This window comes from Manis javanica, chromosome 17 (genome assembly GCF_040802235.1).
Source record: "Manis javanica isolate MJ-LG chromosome 17, MJ_LKY, whole genome shotgun sequence".
In the NCBI taxonomy this organism is placed as follows: Eukaryota; Metazoa; Chordata; class Mammalia; order Pholidota; family Manidae; genus Manis; species Manis javanica.
Genome location: NC_133172.1, coordinates 51,756,274 through 51,780,496, shown reverse-complemented (window position 1 = coordinate 51,780,496; position 24,223 = coordinate 51,756,274). Strand labels below are relative to the sequence as shown.

General features: G+C 35.0%; 1 protein-coding gene across 2 annotated transcripts in view; it reads right to left on the bottom strand.

Annotated features, from left to right (window-relative positions):
* Positions 1-24,223, bottom strand: part of AP1G1 (adaptor related protein complex 1 subunit gamma 1) — a 63,819-nt gene that overhangs the window by 29,682 nt on the left and 9,914 nt on the right. The window contains exons 2-5 of one of the 2 annotated variants that reach the window (XM_073225943.1): positions 18,679-18,877; positions 15,125-15,328; positions 3,047-3,171; positions 687-828 (exon numbers count right to left, since the gene is read on the bottom strand). In XM_073225943.1, coding sequence (XP_073082044.1) covers positions 687-828; positions 3,047-3,171; positions 15,125-15,328; positions 18,679-18,720 — 513 coding nt within the window. In that variant the 5' untranslated portion in view covers positions 18,721-18,877. The remainder of the gene's footprint in view (positions 1-686; positions 829-3,046; positions 3,172-15,124; positions 15,329-18,678; positions 18,878-24,223) is intronic. The other variant, XM_037025252.2, reaches the window with a different exon arrangement.

Below are 24,223 nucleotides of genomic sequence, written 5' to 3'. Positions count from 1 at the left end.
AGCCATCACTTACTAGTATATGATCTTAGAAAAAAGCTTGGTTCTCTCAATGCCTCTGTCTCAAGCCATTCACAAAGAGGCATGATAAATGCCAATGGGATGATAATATGTGTTCACCTCTTGGAGTTCTAAATTTTAATACTCTTTGTTCATGAAGGGTTTGGGGTTCAAGCACAATAAAATAATAAATTGTTTATATCAACAAGTCAAAGCAGATAAGAGAATAAGATCACTGTCATCTATTACTACTCCATTTAGATATACCAATGTTCTACATCATTACCTAACAGTTATCTAGGTCCCAATGGAACTGCACTTCCAGAGATTCAAAGGCACCAGGTACAAAGACATGGGCACTGATTATTAGGTCAGAAGTAAATTCATAAAAATCTGTTCATTGTCACTTTGTTTCATACTGTTTAGAATCAGGTAATTCTTCACAGAAGAATTAAAGTTTTCACAATTATTTATCAATTGGAGAGTTTGATAAAAAAATCACCTCTAAAATTAGTATAAAAAACAGAATTTTATCTATAAATACTGGTTCATATGTGGTTGTTTAAAATACATTTTACTGCACAAAGATATGTTATCATCATAGCTTTCAAAACTGAAAATTTGCCTTCTCATCTCCTTATTACTCCCTAATCCAAACACAGACATTTGGCTTCATCATTAAAAGTTACCTTTTTTCTCAAATAAGAGTTGGAAGTTTTCAGGAGTTTCTCTACTTCCCCTGCAAGATCTCTACACATCTCTGAGGAGCCCATGCAGCCGAGGGTACAAAGTGCTAGCCCCTGAACATATTGCGTACTGTGATTAAGATCACTGCAAAAGAAAGGAAGAAGGTAGATGAACATGTTTTGCCTGGTGCTCCCATGAAGGAGCTTCACAATGAATCAAGGGTAGCTCTGAGTGATTCACAATTTTTCCACTAAGAAAAATACTAGTCTTATTTGTTACAAAAACTTTGATTCTAACTTTACTACAAATTACCATATACAGTAAACTGACTGACAATTCCTCCCACAGGATTACAACTCAATGTTCCCAAATGCCAAAGCACCAGAAATTGAACATGTTATCTGTTGGATATTAAAGACAACCCACCTTAAAAATCTCAGCAAACCACTCAAAGTAAAAACTGGCAATTATAGAAATATGAAGCACAACCACATTTTAAAAAAGATCTTTAAAATACTCAATTATTAACTACAAAAAAAGGTAAGGTATACATTAACCAAAACCTTTAAAAAAGAAGTCAGAAAAAGTGTAAATTAGCCAGGTTTGCTACTTTTCACCAATTTGAATGTTTAAGATAAAAATTTCTATAAAATGAAGCTTAAATATTAACTATGGCTTTACTATTTAGGCTCCTAGTTCCCAAGAATACTTACTAACTTTTCATCTATTTTTCAATGATTAGGAATATCTGTATAATGCAAGCTCTTAAAATATCATATCCAATTTTTTAAAATTCCAAGATCTTTAGAGTTTTTCTAAGCCAAACAATGAGGTAAACATTCATTATTAAACACAAAAACTGCTAGTACACTATGATGTCCTGTTATACTAATAAACAGCGAAAAACTCACCAGAGACACAAAACTCATTCATTAACAGATTAAAAAAAAAAATGCACCACACTGAGTTATCCAAAGTCCTTTAACTAAGCTTAGACTGAAGTGCCAGAACAATTTCCAACCTAGATTACTAGCTTTTTCCTAAATCTGCTTGGGGTTTGGCTGACTCTCATTAAAATTAAACACAAAGATTTATTCCTTGCCTATGTGCCTTGTTCTTCAATTTTTATTAAGCTACGAACCTCTACTTGAGTGGTATTAACTCTCTAATATGAATTTGCTGTTAGGTAGAACTGACAAATTTCCAGCATGTGACTGAAGGCTTGAGTAGTAAAGGCAACAGAGCATGCAAGAACAAAAATTAAAGAAACTCTCGGAGGTCTGTCCAAATAAGTAAATGTATAAAAATCATGCTAAACATCTAGAATGTAACCTCCATGATACCAAGGATTTCTGTCCATTTTTTTCCATTTGCCATCCCGGAGCTTACAGGAGCTCCTCGCATGCAGAAGTAGACAACAAATATTTGTTAAACAAATGAATCAACTTAGTATTTTCATTATTATTATTTATTTCAAGCGCAAAAACCAGGAGTCCCCCAAAACTAAGTTCATAGACCCAATATATTTATTTTGGAATTTTCCATTATCCATTGGAAAAAATTTAAAAAGAACGGTATTTACCACAGAAAAGTATGAGTTCAAAATCTACAAATTCGATCACCTATATCCCCCTGCTTCTATTTTCTGTCAAATATAGAAATGCTGCAAATGAAAAAGAAATCTAAAAAAAGATTAAACTGATAGACAAACCAAAGCCAAATGAAAACAAACCAAAAAGTACCTTTAACAGTATGGCCATCAGAACTTCCATAACAGAAATTTATTAAAAGAGGGATGCTGGCAAAAGTCCTAATTCCCTGCTTGCTAATGCTAATTTCTCCACATAACAAGCATTCTTTGGTTTCTAAGTTAAACAAACATGACTGGACTAGTAAATGACCCAAGAGAGAAAAAAAGACTTTTACACAAAAATTCACGGGGCTAAGTATAATTCCATACAACTGAAATCTTGGATTAGACAGCTGATAAGCCAGACCTCTCTTTTTTCCTTTAAAGAATTACACTGGTAATTCTTTAATAAACTTAACAGTTCATTATTCATGGTATTCAAATCCTGGAACTACAAGAAAGCTCAGATTTACCAATGCTTTTTCTACTCTGTGATGGCCCAAACACTTATTTCATTGCTAAATTGTGTTCCTATACCTGAAGATGTACAGCAGTACTTTCATTTAATTAAATTATCCTCTCCAGAAGTTTTGATCCTTTGCTTAGCCTCTTTACATATAAGCTACAGAACCAAAAGTAATTCAAATATATGACAATAAATATAAAATCAATAAATAGAGGCTCTCATAAAAGTACACAGTATTTATTAAAAAAAGGAAAGAGAAGTCTTACTTCTTGATACAGTTGGTCATGAGGAGATGGACATCTTGTCTTTCATCTAAGAGCAGCATTGCCCCTAAATAGCCAATGCGTTTGTCTGTGAATTTCTGAGAGGCGATAAGCTTGAGGCACTCCAACTGCAAATTTTTTTAAAAAGAAAAAGTAATTAGGAAATTGCTGCCACAATTAGGAAAGCACTGTTTTTAACCGAGAGTCAATGGATGACTAAAATATATAAATATAACCTGTATCAACAAACCACCTAAATAAAAGGCAAAGATTTAAGATCTTGGGATATCTTAATAACAGTAATTAAGTTCTAGATTAGATCATCTTAAGGTCTTATGATACTTGCCATCTGAGTGATCTGTGAACTTTACATCAGTTCTACTGATTCACCCAAACTAACAAAGTATTATAATAAGATACTAATGAACCCAATTCCTAATTTAATCCCCAGGTTGTATTAAATGAGCATCTAACCCATGTGTGTATTTAAGGTCTGGTTACTGTTCTGAATATTAAAAAACTCAGTTACTGGAATACATCCAAGTGCCAAACACTGTCCTAAAATAAACACAAGGAATGTACAACTAAAGAGACAGACAATAATTAACTTAAATATAATGTGGAAAGTCCTACATTTAGAGCTTGAACCAAGTACTGTGGTAGAGGTGAGGGTTTTACGAATCAAATACAGATGAAAAAAAAAAAGAAAAAAGAACAGAGAATTCAGGAGTGGAATTAGCCTTAAAATATTTTATACAATTTTTTTACATAATTGTTAGAAATTCCCAGAGTTAAAAGACTGTGTAAATAGTTTGTCTCTCCACCTAGCCTTTCTCGTACGTGACCATCACACTTTGACATACTCTATTATTCCGTCTTGACTACCATGGAAAAGGCCAAACATTCCCTCTAGAGCAGTGATTTTTTCGAAGGTATACGAGTTAGACTCTCCAAGAAGAGTTTTCAAATGATGCTCCCACTTAGAATCACTGCATCCCAAGGCAATGGGCTCAAATGCAGACCTGTGTACACAGGAATCTAAGATCACATGAGACTACTTCCCATGTGAATTTGCCTATAACTTCAAAAGTAAAATTGAGGCAAGAGAGTTTACAAATAAAACTGTTTTAAGCTATTTAGAAATTGCTCTCTTAATTTACCTACGTATAAACACACTTAAAGGCAGTGGAATGACCATCAGCATGTGAAAAGAGCCTCCATGGGAAAATAACCAGGATACAAAAGGAAAACAAGAACCCCTTCCGAGGTTGACAAAGCCTATGACTCTCCCCTTCCTTATATAAATTCAATTTAAATGTTAAGAAACAATTTCTGAAATAGACGATGAAAGTCATCTTTTTACTAAGTCAGCAGAAAAATTACTGCTGAGGTGAATGAGAAAATCAGGAGCTAAAATGTTATTAGAAAAATCTTTACTCTTTTTCAAACTGAAGGTTTTAAAATCTTCACATTTAATAATTCTATAAATAAGTATTTCAGCAGTGAAAGAAAATGTTCCAACAATCAGGTATCACAGGAATTTTTATCATCCTTACTGAATCATTTTTCTGGCAAACACCAGGTTTTACACAAATAACAATTTTTTGTTAAGATAAACTAATGAGAAGGACACTCTTAGGCTTTAATACTACTTTGTATTTTTTATGGCCAAGTTTTAAGATAGTCACACTGAAAGTCATCAGTGACTGGTGGGTACAATTTGTTGTTTTTTGTGATTCTTGCTTAAACGTAGCTAGAAACTAAATGGCAAAAAGAAAAACTAAAATTTAAACAAAAAAAAACCTCAATTGGTTCTTTTTAATATTACCCATTGGTACAATGACTTTGCATCAAGAATAAGTGTTTGAACTCTGACGGTGACAAATCTGATGGGAAACCTAAGATTATATGACTGGAAACAGTACCTGAAATACACCCTCCAGTGAAAGATTTATTCTGACCATACTGTACTCTCAGATGGCAGTGGCCAGCAATACTGCTGAGAATGTACCAGGTTTCACATTTAAGAATGTTATCAAAGTTTTCACATGTTGAAAAAGAAAAAGTTGGAGGCAAATACAAAGAGGCACAGGTAAATGTGAGGGGAGGCATCCATTTTTAAGCATCAGTCACTAAAAACAACTCAACACTAGTGTGAGTTACAGAAGAACACTGGTAATCAATTAAATGTATCCCCCTCCTTAGGAAACAACCTCAAATTCATCCAGTACGACTAATCCTCACATAAAGATAACTAAAAATCCCACCTGAAACACTGCTAACCCACAAATCTAGCATATGCTTTAAGATCACAGTAAACAGCCCAGTTTTTATATTCACAAAATCACAGAGATGTAACAGATAACTACTGTTTTTTACTCCAAACTCTATGAGCAAAGCCAAAAGCCAAATGTCAAACTCAGAAGAAATATTTGCCAACTCATTTCACAGACATGAAATCATAATAGGATCCTACATATTGATTTTTATGAAGATCAACAGCTTGATATAAAAATGGACAAAGATTATGGGCAGCTCAAAGAAAATGAAAATAATTTGAACATACAAAACAGGGTTCAATCTCATTCAAAAAAAAGCAAACCCAAATAAGTAAATTGACTTAAAAATTCATTGAAATGTACAATTGAAAAGGGGGAATTATAAAATATGCAAAATATACCTCAATAAAGTTATCTGAAAAGACAACGAAATGCAAATCAAAACCATATTGAAATACTTTTTGACCCATTATATTAGCAAAGATAAGAAAGAACTGTCGTAACAGCGTGAAGACATTAGTGACGGGAGCATAAACTGGCACAAGCTATAGTGAGAAATATCTGGTCTAAATTACAAATATACATACACTTTGACTCAACAATTCCACTTTTAGGAACTTAAACAGTATGTATTTATATACCCACATTGCAAAATAATGGATACTATCCAATTGGAGCACTATTTTAAGCAGTTAAGACTGGGAATAAATGTCAATTAATAATCATTTTAATAAATTATGATTCATATATATAATAGATACTATGCTAGATGTACTACTATGAGTATAAAAAAGCTGAGAAAAAAAGGAGGAAGCTCTTTATACACTGACATGGGCTAATCTGAAAACAGTATGTTGCAATATATATTTTAAAGGGCGGGGTGGTGGGCAAGAATATATATATCGATAGTCTGGAAATTGTATAAAGTATCTCTGGAAGGACAGCCAAGAAATGGTTGCCTATCATGGAAACTAAGTGATTGAAAGAGAATAGAAAGCAGTTTTCATCATATACCCTTTTGTACCTTTTAAATTTTGCATCAATTACCTGTAACTGTAATCCATTCCAAAGATAAATAATATTGACCTAGATGGAAAAAAGTTAAAACTGTAGGATAAAGGGAACTTATATCTAACTTGTGCCTAAAATATTAATAGAATACTGTGATTTAAAAGAGGGGGGAAGGGAACTCACTTATTCCCTCTGCAAAGCTGCACTGAACATCATGTATTTCAAAAAATAACAGAAAGGCATTTAAGTCTTGGAATTGTTTGATGAAAAAGACTGAAAACTTAAGACCAGACTCTTATGAAAATACAACTCAATAAATGGTAAAAATCAGCCTCTTTTAGGTAACTTGAACTCATAATGAACAAATATTGTGCTATTCTACCTGTGATGCTATAGAAGCTTAAGTATTTTCATTCCTATCTCAGCACAATTCCCACAGTGGCTGTGCTTTATTCTGCCGACAGTTAGTTCATATTCTTCACTTGTCAACTTCTTACTTGTCAATGACACTCTTAATATACCTGCTTTTTCACAGCAATCTTCTCCCTCTACCCCCACCTCCCATCCCAAAGGGTTGATTGCAATAACTCTGCTCCTTACTGATGCTTTTATATTTACTTTCCAATTGTTTTGAGATGTTAATTTGCTTTAATTTAGTAAACTCCTGCTGTGCACAAACCAATGTGCTAGACATTCTAACTTACACATAGTTAGAAGGGCACATAGAAGGAAACCAACATTCGGATATACATCATAGAGTATGACAATATATATATACCATGACAGTTATGCATAAGCTACTATAAAAACAAGTTACAAAAGGCATCCAATTCAGGTTAGAAACAGCAAGAAAACATCAGTGGAAGATTCCTCTCTTCACGTAACATATTGTGGAATTGAAGGAAACCACTCTGCATCAGGAGCTGTGCCTCCCTAATCTTGGTTCTAGCTAAGAGACCTAAGCAAGTTATTTCAACAACTTGGGCCTCAGTTTCCGCATCACTAAGGTAACTGAGACATATCCTGGAAGACAACCCTAACAGTTGTCCCCCACTCCCTGCCTTCAAGGTAATCCTTGAATTTTCTCAAGCTGATCCCTGAAGTGGCCTCAGAAGTCTTCTGAGAAGCACTCCAGACATCTTATTAGCAATAAGCCTAAGAGACTGAAGTTATCAGGCCCCTTTGGAACGAGTACAGTGCCTTAAGAGGTGGTTCCCAAAATCACGTGAGAGTGTTCTGAAATACACAGGTCACCCCCAGGATAGCCTGACAGAGTAGGTATGAGGTAAAGCCAGACAATTTTTATAAACTTTTTGTAGATAACTCTCAATGTTCCAATTTTCTTTGAATTTCAGTACAATTTTTCAAAAAAGAATGTAAGCAGGTTTCTGGCCTTGTTACATTTTTCTGAAGCAAGAATGAATATTGTCTTTCTACAATGTTTAATCTGGTTGCCCTTTAGAAAAAAGCTGCACCTATTTTATTAGCTTTTAGAACTTCCCACACAAATGCATACATTTGCATTTAAATTTACATTTGAACTTTATGTGAACAACCATCTAGATGAAAATATGCAATTAAAATAGTGTAAACATTAATGACCTGCAACTGATTGATTAGACCTTTTAAGAAGTTACTTTTTATTTCATTTTAATATTCAGAAATAATTTTCTAGTTTACACACACACTTTTGAAAAACAAATTTGCTTCTTACATTGCCACTATAGTTTGGCAATATAAAATCTATATAGACTAGCCTGTTTTTTCATTCTTCTGGTGGTGGGGGGAGAACCCACTAACATTCCTATTGCATCCAAATTTTTTCTCGAGATAATCTACTAAATTTCAACAAAAATATACAAAAGTCTCATAACACTCTGACCCACCAGTTTTATTGAAAGGTAACATTTTACCATATTTTATTTCAAAAATTTTGAAATAAATTTTGAAACTGAATTTGAAAAATTACAAATTCAATTGAAGCCCCCTTCATTCTGTCCATCTCAGTTCCATTTCCTTCATTCCATCCCAGAAATAACCAAAATTCAAAACTGCTTTTAATCATTGCCATGCCATATGTCCTAACTACACACTGAGACAATTGTTTTTAAATATTTTAAACTTTGTAAGTATCATACCATATTCTTGCTCTTTTCATTCAACATCCTTGAGTATTACATCCAGACAAGCAGCTCGAATTCAGTCATATTCATTGCTATCTGGTATCCTACTTAGAGTATACCACAATTTACCTATTCTTTTTGTGGACATATAAATTGTCCTCAGCGTTTTCTTTTTAGAAACAATGCTGCAAATGAACACTCAAATGTCTCTTTAAGAAGACAATGAGGCTTAATCATATTCAGGTTTTTCAGTTTCTGTTTTGATTTACCAAATACACTTCATAGGTGGTGATGGGAACTTTCATCAGGAGGCACATAATTATGTCCTGGTTGTCTCTTTTGTGACATTCGCAGCATTGATGATCATCAGGAGTTGCAAAATGATAATATTTTAATTCTTTCATTCCTTCTTCATTTCTTAGCTGGACTATTACTCTAAGGAGCAACTCTTCTGAATATCCTTTTGGGTAACCAATATTCCTTCAGAAGGAACTACTGGTAAGGAAAGGTAGAATAAATGTTTCCTTTTACTTAACCAGTTTTCAAAATAATGAATCATTATCCACCAAAGTTGACCAATGAAGGTTTATTGTTTTTAATTATTATGACTCACTGATTAAACTCCCTTGGTATGTTTCAAGTAAGAACAGTTTTTATTAATGATCAAATTACCTCATTTTTTAGCATAACAGCCTCTTCTGGTGATGACTGAATTATTTTAACATGACTTCAGTCTTTCTTGTTTTCTGGCACAGTAAGACAGATCAAGCTTGTTTTGTGTATCCCCTGCCCCAGATTTGGGATCAGTCATCTTGCCAATGTACTCTGGCCCTTTTAGGTAAAATGATATTTGGAGATAACAACCTGGGCTTAACGGTGCTCAAGATAAAGATGCCTCCTATCACTCTCCTTCTCAATATTGTATTTGTAATAAGATAATACAAGAAAACGTTTAAGGATGGAAAGGAAGGGAACTGCCATTATTTTCAGACCATCGTAGCAACTACAGGCATACCTCATTTTATTGCTTTGCTTTATTGCCCTTCACAGATAGTGCACTTTTTACAAATTGAAGGTTTGTAGCAACCCAGCCTAGAGCAAGTTTATTGGCACCAGTTTTCCAACATTTGCTCACTTCACGTCTCTGTGTCACATTTGGTAATCTCAGAATATTTCAAACTTTCTCAATAGTATTGTATTTGTTATGGTGATCTGTGATCAATGATCTTTGATATTATTATTGTAATTACTTTGAGGTGCCATGAACCATGCCCACGTAAGATGGTGAACTTCACTGAAAAATGTTGTACGTCTTCTGACTGCTCCACCAACCAGCTGTTCCCCATTTCTCTTGCTCTCCTGGGCTTTTCTCTTCCCTGAGATACAATAAAGCTGAAATTAGGCCAATGAGTAAACCTACAATGGCCTCTGACTGTTCAAGTGAACAGAAAACAATCAATGTAGCCAACGTAATTGTTGTCTTATTTTAAAGAATTGCCAAAGCCACCGCAACCTTCAAAAAACACCATTTAATCAGTTAGCGGCCTTCAACATCGAGACAAGACCCTGCACCAGTAAAATGACTATGACTCACTGAAAGCTAAGATGATGGTTAGCACTCGAGCAAATAACTATTCTTTAATTAAGATATGTACATCGTTTTTTATATAATGCTACTGCACACTTAGCAGACTACAACATAGTGTGAACCTAATTTTCATATGCACTGAGAAACAAAAAATTCACTGACTTTACTATGACATTCACTTTATTGCAGTGGTCTGGAATGCAACCCACAGTATTTTTGAGATATGCCCATATACAGAACAATGGAGTTTACAGGGACTCTTAGAACCAAGTTCAGTAATTGCTAGGTAGAAAAATATACAAGAATCAATTATATGTCTTTATATCAACAACATAAATAGTAAAATATTTTAAGGATGCTATTTGCAATAGGAGTAAAAGCTCCAAGTAACCTATGAATAAATTTCACCAAAGATGTAAGACTTATGGAGAGTATTGCAAAACTTTAGAGAACCTAAGAAAATGAAGTCCTATACAACACTGATAGAGAGGAAGATTACTGTAGACAGGCAATTGTGTAGAGCATGCCAGGTTGGAATTGGAAAGAGAGACAGACAATGCAAACCCAGCCAGGAGAATGTCACCAGCCTACTACTGACATGTGAAAATGAAGATCCAGCATTGTTAAATCCCCTGCTTTTCTGAGAGAAACTAGAAATCCAGATTTCTATAAGAAGTTTCTTGATTTTTATATGTTGGCAGCAAATTCAAAACAACTTTAAGTGCTCTGCAAGACACACAAAACATACCTGTGGAAGAATTTGGCCCCTGAGCCACCATCTTTACTCCAGCAATGTACCCAACGCCTCAAATACTCAACTTTATTTCTGGGTTGTACTTCAGTCAGACATGTGAAAGGTTAGAAACCCAATAGGAAATCTATCACTACTTTTGTTGTAAAAATGTTGAGGATATTGTTTCCTACATTATTAAGAGATTCCTATATAAAAGACCCATATAAGAAAATCTTTTAGAATTCTGAGATTTTTTCAAAAAACTTTGTTTACTATTCTTGAGGAATTAGTAAAAATCAGTAATATTTGAGTTTTTCATGTATAAACCAAAATAATTTAACATTTATTTATTTATTTATTTAATCTTCATAATGACCCTATTATTAGGACTGTCCCCATTTTATAGATGAGGAAACTGGGAGAAGAAAGGTTAAGGATCTTGCTCAAAATACCACAGACAGTAAAGTAACAAAGCCAGAATTCACATCTAGGTAGTCTGGTTCCTATAGTCGTGCTCTTAAATTCTAGTAATAACAACCTCATAACTGAATGTTTTCTTGACTCAGCTGCCTCACCAACAGCAACTACACTAGCCTTGTGTTTTGAATTCTTCCTTCTCCCAAATCCTACTTTACACTGTTCTTTTTCTCTTTTAAATAGATACTGGTCAAGGGGTTAACATCCAAAATATATAAAGAACTCACACACCTCAACACCCAAAAAGCAAATAACCCTATTAAAAAATGGGCAGAGGATATGAACAGACACTTCTTCAAAGAAGAAATTCAGATGGCCAACAGGCACGTGAAAAGATGCTCCACATCGCTAATTATCAGGGAAATGCAAATTAAAACCACAATGAGCTATCACCTTACACCAGTTAGGATGGCCAACATAGAAAAGAATAGGAACAACAAATGCTGGCAAGGATGAGAAGAAAGGGGGGCCCTCCTACACTGCTGGTGGGAATGTACACTAGTTCAAACATTGTGGAAAGCAATATGGAGGTTCCTCAAAAAACTAAAAATAGAAATACCATTTGACCCGGCAATTCCACTTCTAGGAATTTACCCAAAGAATACAACTTCTCAGATTCAAAGAGACATATGCACCCCTATGTTTATCACAGCACTATTTACAATAGCCAAGATATGGAATCACCCTAAGTGTCCATCAGTAGATGAATGGATAAAGAAGATGTGGTATATATACATAATGGAATACTATTTAGCCATAAGAAAGAAACAAATCCCACCATCTGCAACAACACAGATGGAGCTAGAAGGTATTATGCTCAGTGAAATAAGTCAGGCAGAGAAAGACAAATACCAAATGATTTCCCTCATGTTGTGGAGTATAACAACTCCATGTTGTAGAGTATAACAACAAAGCAAAACTGAAGAAACAAAACAGCAGCAGACTCACAGACTCAAAGAAGGGACTAGTGGTTACCAAAGGGAAGGGGTAGGGGAGGGTGAGTGGGGAATGAGGGAGAAGGGGATTGTGGGGTATCATGGTTGGTGCACATGGTGTGTGTGGGGTCATGGGGAAGACAGTGTAGCTCAGAGAAGACAAATAGGGACTCTGTGGCATCTTACTATACTGATGGACAGTGACAGCAATGGGGTATGCAATGGGGTATAAGGGTGAATGTAATAACCACATTGTTTTTGTGAAACCTTCCTAAGAGTGTATATCAATGATATCTTACTAAAATAAATAAATAAATAGATGCTGGTAACATAAGCCATCTCAAATCCTTTCTATAGCAGGACAGAAATAAAATAATTAGTTAATAAACTTGACGCAAATATTATTTACAGATTTAAGGTAACGCAAAAGAATGAGTTAAGTTTTAGAGTTATACAAGGTCAAGGTCTAATCCCCTCCCTAATATTTATTAACTGTGTGAATTTAAACAAGTCATTTAAACTGTGAATTTCAGTTTACTCATCTGTAATATGAAGGTATTACCTACTTCATAGGTTTTACTGTTGAAATTTAAATAAGACTTTTGAAATAATGGCAACTAGAAATTTTTTAATTATACATCTAGTTCTTATTTTATTTCTGTTGGACAGCATCATGCTGTAAAAAGTAAAAAGAAACAGGTGTAGTTTTAATAATTTTATTTAACTCAATATATCTAAAATATTTATCATTTCAGCATATAACCAACATAAAAATTATTAGATATTTCACATCTTTTGTACTAAGCCTTCTAAATACAGTATGCGTTTCACACTTACAGCATATTTCAATTTGTACACTACAAATCAATCAAAAAATATTTTAACTGTATTTAGACTTCATTAAATTTACAATTCATTGAGTCACATACCCAAGCTGTCTAAAACATATTTGAAAGCTTTCCAGTAATTGCATCAAGTACCCCAAAATTTATTTTCCTTTAATATTTGCCTCAGTTGGACTAGCCACCTTGCAAGAGATCAATGGCTACACAACTAGCAGCTGTCATAACAGTGTGGGTCTAACAAATAAAATGCAATTAAAGGGTGGCTGTTTTTATACATAATTAAATGAAAATAGTGTTGTGATTCATACTTGCAGGTGAGAGAATCTACATATGAACTTTTTTATCGGTACATTATAAAGGAAATTCTGATGGGTGGTATAACAAATTACTGATCGGCTAAGATTATGACTTACTTAACTATACGCAACAGAATAACTTAAAATTATGCTTCCTGTTTCCATTCAGAAAAATATTTGTTGTACCAAAATATCTGTACAGTTTCCTTGAGTAGAAACTTTCCACCTACTAATTAAATGTTTTATCAAGTAATTAAGTTTCAAAATACCCCAAAAAGGCCATTTACATAGACCTAGAAAGTACACTTTACTTGAAAATATTACAGAAATCAATCTTGGAAATATGTAAAGACAGTGAGCTCTTTTACAAAATGAAGTATTACTGAAGTCTTAAATCTATACTGTGATTTTAAATTCAATTTGCGTTTAAAGATTGTCCTTGGGATATATAAATCTGTTTCCATGATGTTAATAGTGGTCATTTCTGACTTGCCTTTAAATTTTGTAGCCAACATATCAGGTTTCTATAAATCTAACCTGATGTGCCTACTTAAAATCAAACAAGAAAATATGAACATCTGTTTTCTTTACACATTCTATCATGCACTAAATGGATAACCATCTGGATCAATTTTCGATGTGGGAAAAGCCTGTAACAGGTTTATTTATAGGAGACAGCTATTGTTTTTGCCTGCCTAATATTTGGTCCTCCTTTTCTCTGATAGTAACACTTCAATTTTTCTTGGGGGAACTAATGATCTCACTGTTAATCATGTCCATTTCTAGAGGCTGAGATTACTCCCAGCCTCAAGATAAACATAAAACTAACCCAAATGAGTCTGATAAAATTCAATCCCATTACTTTTTTGTTTTAACCAGGGGTGGAGGAATCTCCTTCCAACGAAGTTAATAAACTGAACAGAAGATAAACTGGTGGCCATCTTTCCTGATAAATTACATATATTAAAATATTAACAACAGTTACCTTTGAAAAATGGGAATATGGGTGGTATTTTTCTCCTACCTAATGTTGCACATCATTTCTTTTAATTTTATCATCTGTAAAAAGATTATTTAGCAAATAGTATAGTTCTTAAATTAAGTGAAATAAAATTTAACAGTATTAATAAGAATTAAAAAATAATCCTCTATACCCTTCTGGGATTCAATCCCCCTTTATCACGTACGAATGTGGAAAGAAAGCACTTACACTGAGAATATCATGCCCAAAGCCAAGACTGACCATATAAAATAAAATGCATGTGTGTATGGGAGAGAACTAGGAAGCAGACCCGCACAGTGGTTATAGCAATCAAGGAATGAAGTAATTATGACAAAAATCCTTAAATGCCATTACTTGGCAACCACTTAATTTCTTTTACTTAAAAATGTCTGGCAAGAGTGTTCCTCCTTATAATATTGTACACAAAGAAAATACTCAGGGAAACATTCAGCAAACATTTGTTAAATAATCATTACAGTCCAGGTCCTCTGACAAAACAATCTACTGGCTAATCCTGGTTAATCTTGAAGTAAACTAGCTGCCACCATCAAAACATACTCTAACCCACACAGTGAGATTCCCAATGGAAAGGGCATTTGATGGCAATATCATGCCCTTCCATGTCTGTAGTTTTCTCTCTGAATTCTATTCTCAGTTCCACACTGATCAGACTATAAGGCTATCAAAAGTATCCATCCTACCTAACAGAAAAAGATTGACACTTTTTCCCCCTGAGCTACTGTCATTCAAATGAGAGTACCCTTGCTAGATGTGGTCTCACCCCAGCCTACCTGTCCAAAGTGAGCAGGGTAGCCCAGCATGTGCATATATAGTAATTTTGCCACATTCCGACATCGGTATGTATTGTCTTCTTCTCTAAAAGATGACCGGATTGCAGCACATTCCTTCTGGATCATTTCTCTTTCTTCGGCTTGGGTTCGGGCTGTCCGGATGGTCCGGATCAGCTCCCGCAATCGGATGGGGGCTGGCATCCTCTAGATATGGAAAGACATTAAATAAAAATGTTCACATTTTTTACTACCAAAATCATTCACATAACTTCCCACACAAATTTCTGATTTCTAAGAACTCAAGACTTGCAAAGTCCAGTGATACAAAGCTTCAGCAAAGGTATTACATACAATCTCCTCAACTCAGTTAACTTCTGGAAAAACGAACAGAATGTTAAGTATTAAAATTAAGCAAAATAAGACACAGACTACAACAATATGTAAAGTCCATCACTAATACTGAAAAATCTTAAGAACACAACCCAAATTTTATTCAACCTTTAAAGTAATAAGGAAAGGTATATGCCTAACCCTAGAGAAGATAGATATTTTCTGCTCAATTGTTAAACTCAACACAGCTTAACAACATATCAGATGAATATTGAATATGATCACAACCAAAGCTCAAATCAACAAAATGATGAGGAGAGAATAAATGTCAAATTTAAATACCTTTCCAAGAAATAATAATCATCTCAGTGTACTGGGTACTCTTTGAAAATGTGATAGGGAAAAAATAATAAAACCAATCTCAGAGGATAAGTGTCATAGTCTCATGAAGATTATTTAAAAGTTAAAAAGATAAAAGGACCTATCATAGCCAAAACAATTATAAAAAAGAAAAAGAACAACATTCACTACCTAATTTCAAGACATACTACAGAAATATAATAATCAGGATAATGAGAAACTGAGTTTAAGGTTAAGGAGACTTGGGGAAAAACAGAGCAAGACAGGAAGTTTAGGAATAGAACCAGAAAAATATGTCCTACTGATTTTCAATAAACAGCCCTGGTTATTCAACAGGAGAAGGGGTAATCTTTCAATAAATGGTGCTAGCACAACTGGGAATTTAAGTGGAAAAAGAAAATTAACCTTGGACCTTAACCTCACACAATACACAATAGTTAACTCAATATGGGTCATGGACCTAACATCAAACTAAAAAAAAATCTTCCTTAAGAAAACACAGGAGCAAATATTTGGGAATATAGGTTAAGCAGATATTTCATACAAAACAAGGAGACATATAAAAGAAGAAATCAATATACTGGACTTTATAAAAATTTTAAACTTTTACTCTTCAAAAGATGCAAATAAGGCAAGCCATGGAAAAAGAAGAAATACCATTCCTATCTTATAAAGGACTTGTATTCAGAATATATAATTTTACAACTCAGAAGTAAAACAATCTTTTAAAAATGGGTAAAAAAATTGAATAAACACTTCTCAAAAGAAGATGACATATGAAGGCCATAAGCACATGAAAAGATGCTTAATGCCTTAGTCAGCGGGGAAATACAAATCACAACTATAATGAGATATAACTCCACATCATTAGAATGGCTAAAATTGAAAAGACCGGTCATACCAAATATTAACAAAGTTACAGAACTAATAAACTTTGATAGACTGCTAATGGGAACGCAAAATGCCTCAACTACTTTGGAAAACAGTTTGGCAATTTCTTATAAAATTAAATATACACTTAGCATATGATTTAGCAAACACAGTATTCATCCAAGAAAAATGAAAATCAAATTTATGTGTTCTCACTGAATCTGTACACAAATGTTCCTAGAAGCTTCACTTACAATTGCCAAAAACTGGAAACAGCCCAAATGTCCATAAGCAGGTGAGTGATAATGGTATATACATAGAAAGGAATACTTCTTAGAATAAAACATAACCAATACACAACATGGTACAGACTCAAAAACATTCTGCTGAGCAAAAGAAGCAGGCATGAGAAAGTTCATATTGTATAATTTCATGTATATGAAACTCTAAGAAAGACATCTAATCTACAGTGATGGTAAAGAGATCAACGACTGCCTGGGGTAGGGATGTGGGCTAATTAACTGGGATGCAGGGGAACCTTCTGGAGTGATAGAAATGTTTGTGATGAGTATATGCACTTCTCAAAACTCACCCGAGTGTATACTTAAAACAAGTACATCTTATTTTGTTGTATATATACTTCAATTAAGAAAAAAATGGGACAAAATCAGATAAAAGATATCATTACAATCATCTTCAGTACATATTAGCTGTGGAATCCTTAAACCAATGATTCCCAAAGTTGTTCTTATAAACACACCAGGAAGATACGCCACCCCATCTGTTCCCTCAAGATAGGAATAATGCATTAAGAATTTGGAAAAGTTCCCTAAGTACTAATATGCTCCTCCATGTTAGCCCTCTAAGACTGTGTGTCCTAAAGCTACCTGTATAATATTGTACTTTTTCAAAGAAATACTGGAGGGTTTCAAGTTTACAAAGCACTTTTACGTTCATATCTTCATTATTTCACTTGTTCCTTGGACTGTTCTGAAGTAAGGGCAGAGATCATTAGCCGCACTTTGCCTATGAAATGGTCTCAGAGCAACTATGCAGATTGCTCAAGATCACAAATGAGGTAGGTGACAGAGGTAGCACCTGAACCAGGTCTTAGAACCCTAAGGCTAGAGTTCTTCCCAACACAACACTTCAAAAATGAACATTATCTTTGCAGATGAAATAATACGATTGCTAGGATTTGATTTTAAATACTTCAAGAAGAGGAAAGATGGTGGCATGAGAGGTGAGACAGAGCCCTCCTCCTAAAACTGCATATAACATGAAAATATAATTAATACAACTAATCCTGGAATAGCAACAGGAAAGAGGGCTGCACCAGACTGCACACACCTGGAGAAAAGAATACACCTCACAGAACAAGGTAATGTACCAAAGCCAATGCAGGGAGGACCCAGGCCCTTCCCCCAGCCCAGCTCACCAGCTGGAGGAAGAGAAATGGAGCAGGGAGGGAGTGGAGGCCTGGGACTGCTGAACACCTAGCTCTGGATACCTGCTCTGGGAGCACAAACCTACATTGCATGGAGCTCTGGTGATTACCAGGTTTGAAAGCTAAGACAGGCAGAATACCTGGACAGACTGAGATTCCAGCCACGTGTGGAAAACAGGGATCCATATCTGGCTGCTCTGGGACAAAAGAAAGGCAGGCAGTCTGAGAGACATCCTAACAGCAAGAGGGCTGCTAAAGGGGCAAGGATTACCCAGAGCTTACTGCTCAGGAGAAAGGACAGGTAGACAAAATTATCTGGGTACACTCTGCCCAGCAGGGTGGGAACTTTCACGATCTTCAGGTGCTCCAGCCCCCTGGATGGCTATGCAGCTCCAAGGCCCCCCTCCGTGATACACAGCCTACTGCACCGTCCTCCCAGCCAGCCCACACATGGCTCACAAACCAGCAAACCAAGCCCTGGCATCAGGCCACCCACAGGGAAGCCCTGACTACAGCAGCTACAAACGCAAAGCATAGAGGCTTATACCTGTGTGCTCAGCCAACTGGTTCTGGCAGTGGAGACAGGCATAGCAGCCAGGAAGCAGGAAACAGCTCTTTCCTCCCCACAGGCACCAACACCGCTCCCCTGCAACCCCCGACATTGCTCCAGGGACTGAGCAGCTCCAGAGAGTAGAGCTTCTGGGCACTAGAGGGTGCCGCATATAAATATGAAACGTCAAAGGAACCTGGTTCAAAGAAAAATCATAAATATACCAGAGAAAGAGTCAAATGAAATCGACCTCATGAATCTTCCTGAAAGAGATTTCAAAATAAAAATCATGAACATGCTCACAGAGGTACAGAAAAATATTCAAGAACTCAGGAATGAATTATGGTCAGAGATCCAATCATTATGGAACACAGTTTCAGAAATTAAACATACAATGGAAGGTTTTAAAAGGAGATTAGATACAGTGGAGGAGACAAGAAACAAAATAGAAATTAGAGAAAAGGAACAGAGAAAAGCTGAGGCACAGAGAGAAAAAAAGGATCTTTAAGAATAAAAGAATATTGGATTGGGTGACCAATCCAAATGGAACAATATTCGTATTATGTGGGTACCAAAAGAAGAGAGAGAAAAAGGAACAGAAAGTGTCTTTGAGGAGGTAATTGCAGAAAACTTCACCAATCTGGGAAAGGAGATAGTCTCTCAGGCCATGGGGGTACACAGTTTCCCAACACAAGGGACCCAAGGAAGACAACACCAAGACATGTAATAATCAAAATGGCAAAGATCAAGGATAAGGACAGACTATTGAAAGTAGCCAGAGAGAGAAATAAGATCACATACAAAGGAAAGCCCATGAGGCTAACTAACATCAGACTTCTCAGCAGAAACCTTACAGGCCAGAAGGGAGTGGCATGATATATTTAATGCAATGAAGCAGAGGGGCCTCAAACCAAGAATACTCTACCTGGCGAGATTATCATTTAAATTTGAAGGAGGGATTAAATAATTTCCAGATAAGCAAAGGCTGAGAGAATTTACCTCTCACAAACCATCTCTACAGTGTATTCTAGAGGGACCGCTATAGATGGAAGTGTTCCTAAGGTTTAACAGCTGTCACCAGAGGTAATAAAACAACAATGAAGAAAGTAGAACAGTTAATTACTAAGCATATGCGAAATTAAATCAACTACCCCAAAGTCAATCAAGGGATAGACAAAGAGTACAGAATATGACACCTAATATATAAAGAATGAAGGAGGAAGAAAAAGGAGAAAAAAAGAACCTTTAGATTGTGTTTGTAATAGCATACTAAGTGAGTTAAGCTAAACTCTTAGATAGTAAGAAAGTTAACTTTGAACTTTTGGTAACCATGAATCTAAAGCCTACAGTGGCAATAAGTACATACCTATCAATATCACCCTAAATGTAAATGGTCTGAATGCATCAATCAAAAGACAAAGAGTCACTGAATGGATAAAAAAACAAGACCCATCTATATGCTGCCTACAAGAGTCTCACTTTAAACCCAGAGGCATACACAGACTAAAAGTGAAGGGATGGAAAAAGATATTCCATGCAACTAATAGGGAGAAAAAAGCAGGAACTGCAGTACTTGTGTCAGACAAAACAGACTTCTTCAAAACAAAGAAAGTCACCAGAGACAAGGATATTACATAATGACAAAGGGGTCAATCCAACAAGAGGATATAACCATTATATAAATATTTATGCACCCAACACAGGAGCACAGACATCTGTGAAACAAATACTAACAGGATGAAAAGGGGAAATAGAATGCAATGCATTCATTCTAGGACACTTCAACACTCCACTCACTCCAAAGGACAGATCAACCAGACAGCAAATAAGTAAGGAGACAGAGGCACTGAACAACACATAGAACAGATGGACCAAACATACATCTACAGAACTCTACATCCAAAAGCAGCACAATACACATTCCTTTCAAGCGCACATGGAACATTTTCAAGAATAGATCATATACTAGGCCACAAAAAGAGCCTCGGTAAATTAAAAAAGACTGAAATTGTACCAACCAATTTCACAACATGCTCCTAATTAACCAATGGATCAATGGCCAAATAAAAACAGAGATCAAGCTATTCAGCCAGCATCACTCTAATACCAAAATCAGGCAAAGACACCACAAAAAAAGAAAACTACAGACCAATATCCCTGATGAACACAGATGCAAAAATACTCAACAAAATATTAGCAAACCGAATTCAAAAATACATCAAGAGGATCATACACCATGATCAAGTGGGATTCATCTCAGGGATGCAAGGATGTACAACACTGTGCCTATAGTTAAAAATGCTGTACTGTGCAATGGAGAATTTATCAAGAGGGACAGAGCTCATGTTATATTCTTACCACAATTTAAAAAGTAAAATTTGTGTCCTTACATTACAGATTTCTATAAACCCTATAAAAATTTCTAAATGACTCATCAAAAAAGACAAGATCAAATTAGTGATAAATCTCTGCCTTTGACTTCCACAATAACCTTAATTTATAATTTTTAAATCCCAAACTAAAGCATTTATCTTAAACATACACAACATAGTAGTCTGAGGCTACTTAGTATGCTAGGAACTCCCTCTAAAGTCCTAAAAGTATTAATAAATTAAAAGCAGTGCCATTAATTTTTATAATTAGTTTTTATAAGACTTTGATTAATCAAAAAAATATTTGTAAGATCAACATTTAACATTTAAAAAACCTGAATATAAGATTGCAGCATAATTCATCAAATTATATGCATTAAATATGTGCAATTTTTCATGCATTATATACCTCAATAAAGCTGTTTAAAAAAATAAAGGTGACCATTACACAAAAAAATTAAATTGTTTATCTGTGGAATTACCAATTTCTAAAGATTGTATAATTCAGATACCATCTGCTCTCACTAATTTAGCCACCTGACCTATTTCAAAGACTGATAAAGATTTGTTAAAGTCTACCACTATGATTGTTGTGTTATATCTACCATTTACATTATTTCAATGGTTTTAGTCAATACTATGATAAATCCCTGCCTTTGACTTCCACAATAACCTTAAGATTTTTTATAAATTATATTCACATGGCTTGTATACTCTATTAAAATAAAATTTCCCTTTCTGTCCCCTCTTTTAAAACTAAATAATAATAACACTAAGACAAGGATGGAAAGGAAACACAGGAAAACTAAAAGTCTGACTTGTTAAAGTACAGAGATTGTGGATAAATGTACCTCTATTCCATTAATGTTATCTGATAGATAACAGGAAAAATACAGAGAAAAGAGGAAGTGTGAAATTCACTTTTGAAAAATTTCTGTTTAAAATGATCTTTAAAAATTAGGTTTTGGAGCTTAAACTAAATTAGATTACTTTATATAACCAAAGAGTAATCAAAATTATAAATGCTTATTATAGGAAATAGTAGAGACAAACAGTAGAAGAGAAAAAACCAGTGACAGCCTGATGGACAGTGACTGTAATGGGGTATGTGGGGGGAATTGATAATGGGAGGAGTCTAGTAACCATAATATTGTTCAAGTAATTGTACATTAATGATATCAAAATAAAAAATTAAAATTAATAAATTAATAAACAGTGACAGCCTATGTTTCAATATTCCTAAAATTTATCCCCAAAATGGAGAAAATGTTTCCTTCCCAAAATCTACACAAACCACTTTGTGAGATAAACATTCTCTCCTCATAGGGCAATACCATCCCCAGGCCATGACTATCTTTTTTTCTTCAAAATGCCTATTTTCCCACTCAATGATAAGCTCCCTATGTCCTAAGGTTCTTATTCACCTTTGTATTCCCCTTGCCTAAGAGTAAGAACTCAATAAATACTGTATTTACTGGAAATCTAAATGCTAGAACAGTCTTATGTAAAGAAAATGTACTTGTCCTTTCCAAAGCACACAAAATAAAGGTGCAGTAGCTCCTCACCAACAGGTATGAAAAACGGCACCAGGACTCAACCCAGTCTTCTATTTTACCCTGCTCAATTAAATTTCGTCCCACTTCTGAGCTTACACTACCTGGCTGTGAGCTCTGAAATACTGTCAGCCAACAGTCAAGAACATACAGCCAAAAAACTGGGGCTCCTGCTGCTATGTGGTCCTTCTGCCCCTAAACCTAAAAGTATCTGTGCTCTTAACCCAAAAAGAAATCCTAAATTAAAAGCAAATTTTCAATATTAAAATTACCTCCTTTTCTATCCAACACAGACTGTATACTTAGTACCCTTGCTAAACAATGAGAAAAGACTCAGGAAAAGAAAACAAGTTTCAACTAACTTTACCACTGATAGTGTAACATCCACTCACATTTTTAAGTATGGTTGAGAATGCTCAAGAGAACTAAGTTAACATTAAGCAAAACCCTCCACAGAGAAGTTACCATGCTTTCTCTCACATTCTCCATAAGGCTTGTATTTTTATATTATGCTCCACACAGAAGTCCTATTTCAGATTTTTATTTCAAACAGATACAGTCCTATTTCAGATTTTTATTTCAAACAGATACAGATATATAGATATAGATATATGAATTGCTTTAATGCATTTGCAGTTCGCAAGCTGCTATGACCAAAAGAGTAAAAAAGCTTAAACCAAACCGATCAACTTCAATCAGACTTTTACTTTCTATGTATCTTACAGATACCAGCTGTCATTAATCTGACTTAGCTGGACTTTTTAATCATCTTTGTATTTTTGTGGTTTTATTTTTTGAGGAGGAGCAGAGTGGGGAAAGAGAGGCAGTGCACATTTATTTCTACTGTATGAAGAAACATGTCATAGAAGGGAAATGTTTTACAGACTGAAGAAAAAGGGAGAGCAATGTTGGCAATCACTGTTTGAAAAAGAGATTAAATCTGAGGGTAAGTATTTTGGTCACTGGAAAGGCAAACACCACTGTGGTTGACCCAGGGACCGTTCTTTCATCAGGTCTCACCATGGCCTAGAATGATAAAACACTCAAGACCATCCAACTATCTGCTCTGGCTTCAGGCTCACAATACAACTTTGTGATTATTAATCACCTTCTCAAGTACCCTGCCTCTCCACTACCTCCACACAAGGAATAGAGAGTGGCTAGAAGAGTAGATACAGTTAATTCAGTAGAAAGACATGGCCCCTTGTGAATTACATTCTAATTTACACATCAGTGAGTTTCGTTAGGCTAAATGATGCCTAAGTAAAATACTAAAATAGAACTACCAGACCTTCAAGGGTAAGGAGTAGGCTGTGAAATGTGTGACCACATGGAGATACCACCATATCATAGAAGCTAGCCGCTGGCATCCCTCTAAGAGGCCCTAAGCTCAATTCTAATTCTAAAATACTACAATAATCACAGGAATCTTATTTTATGCTTAGTCACACATAACCAAAATTCACCAAAACTGAGATTTTAAAAAACAGATGTATGTAAATGCAAATATGCCTACTGACAATGACATTATGATACATGAAAGAAAGGCCAAATAAACAATGACAAATAAACATGAACAACCTCTAATAGAAAGCAATTTTTCACTCCCCCAAAACA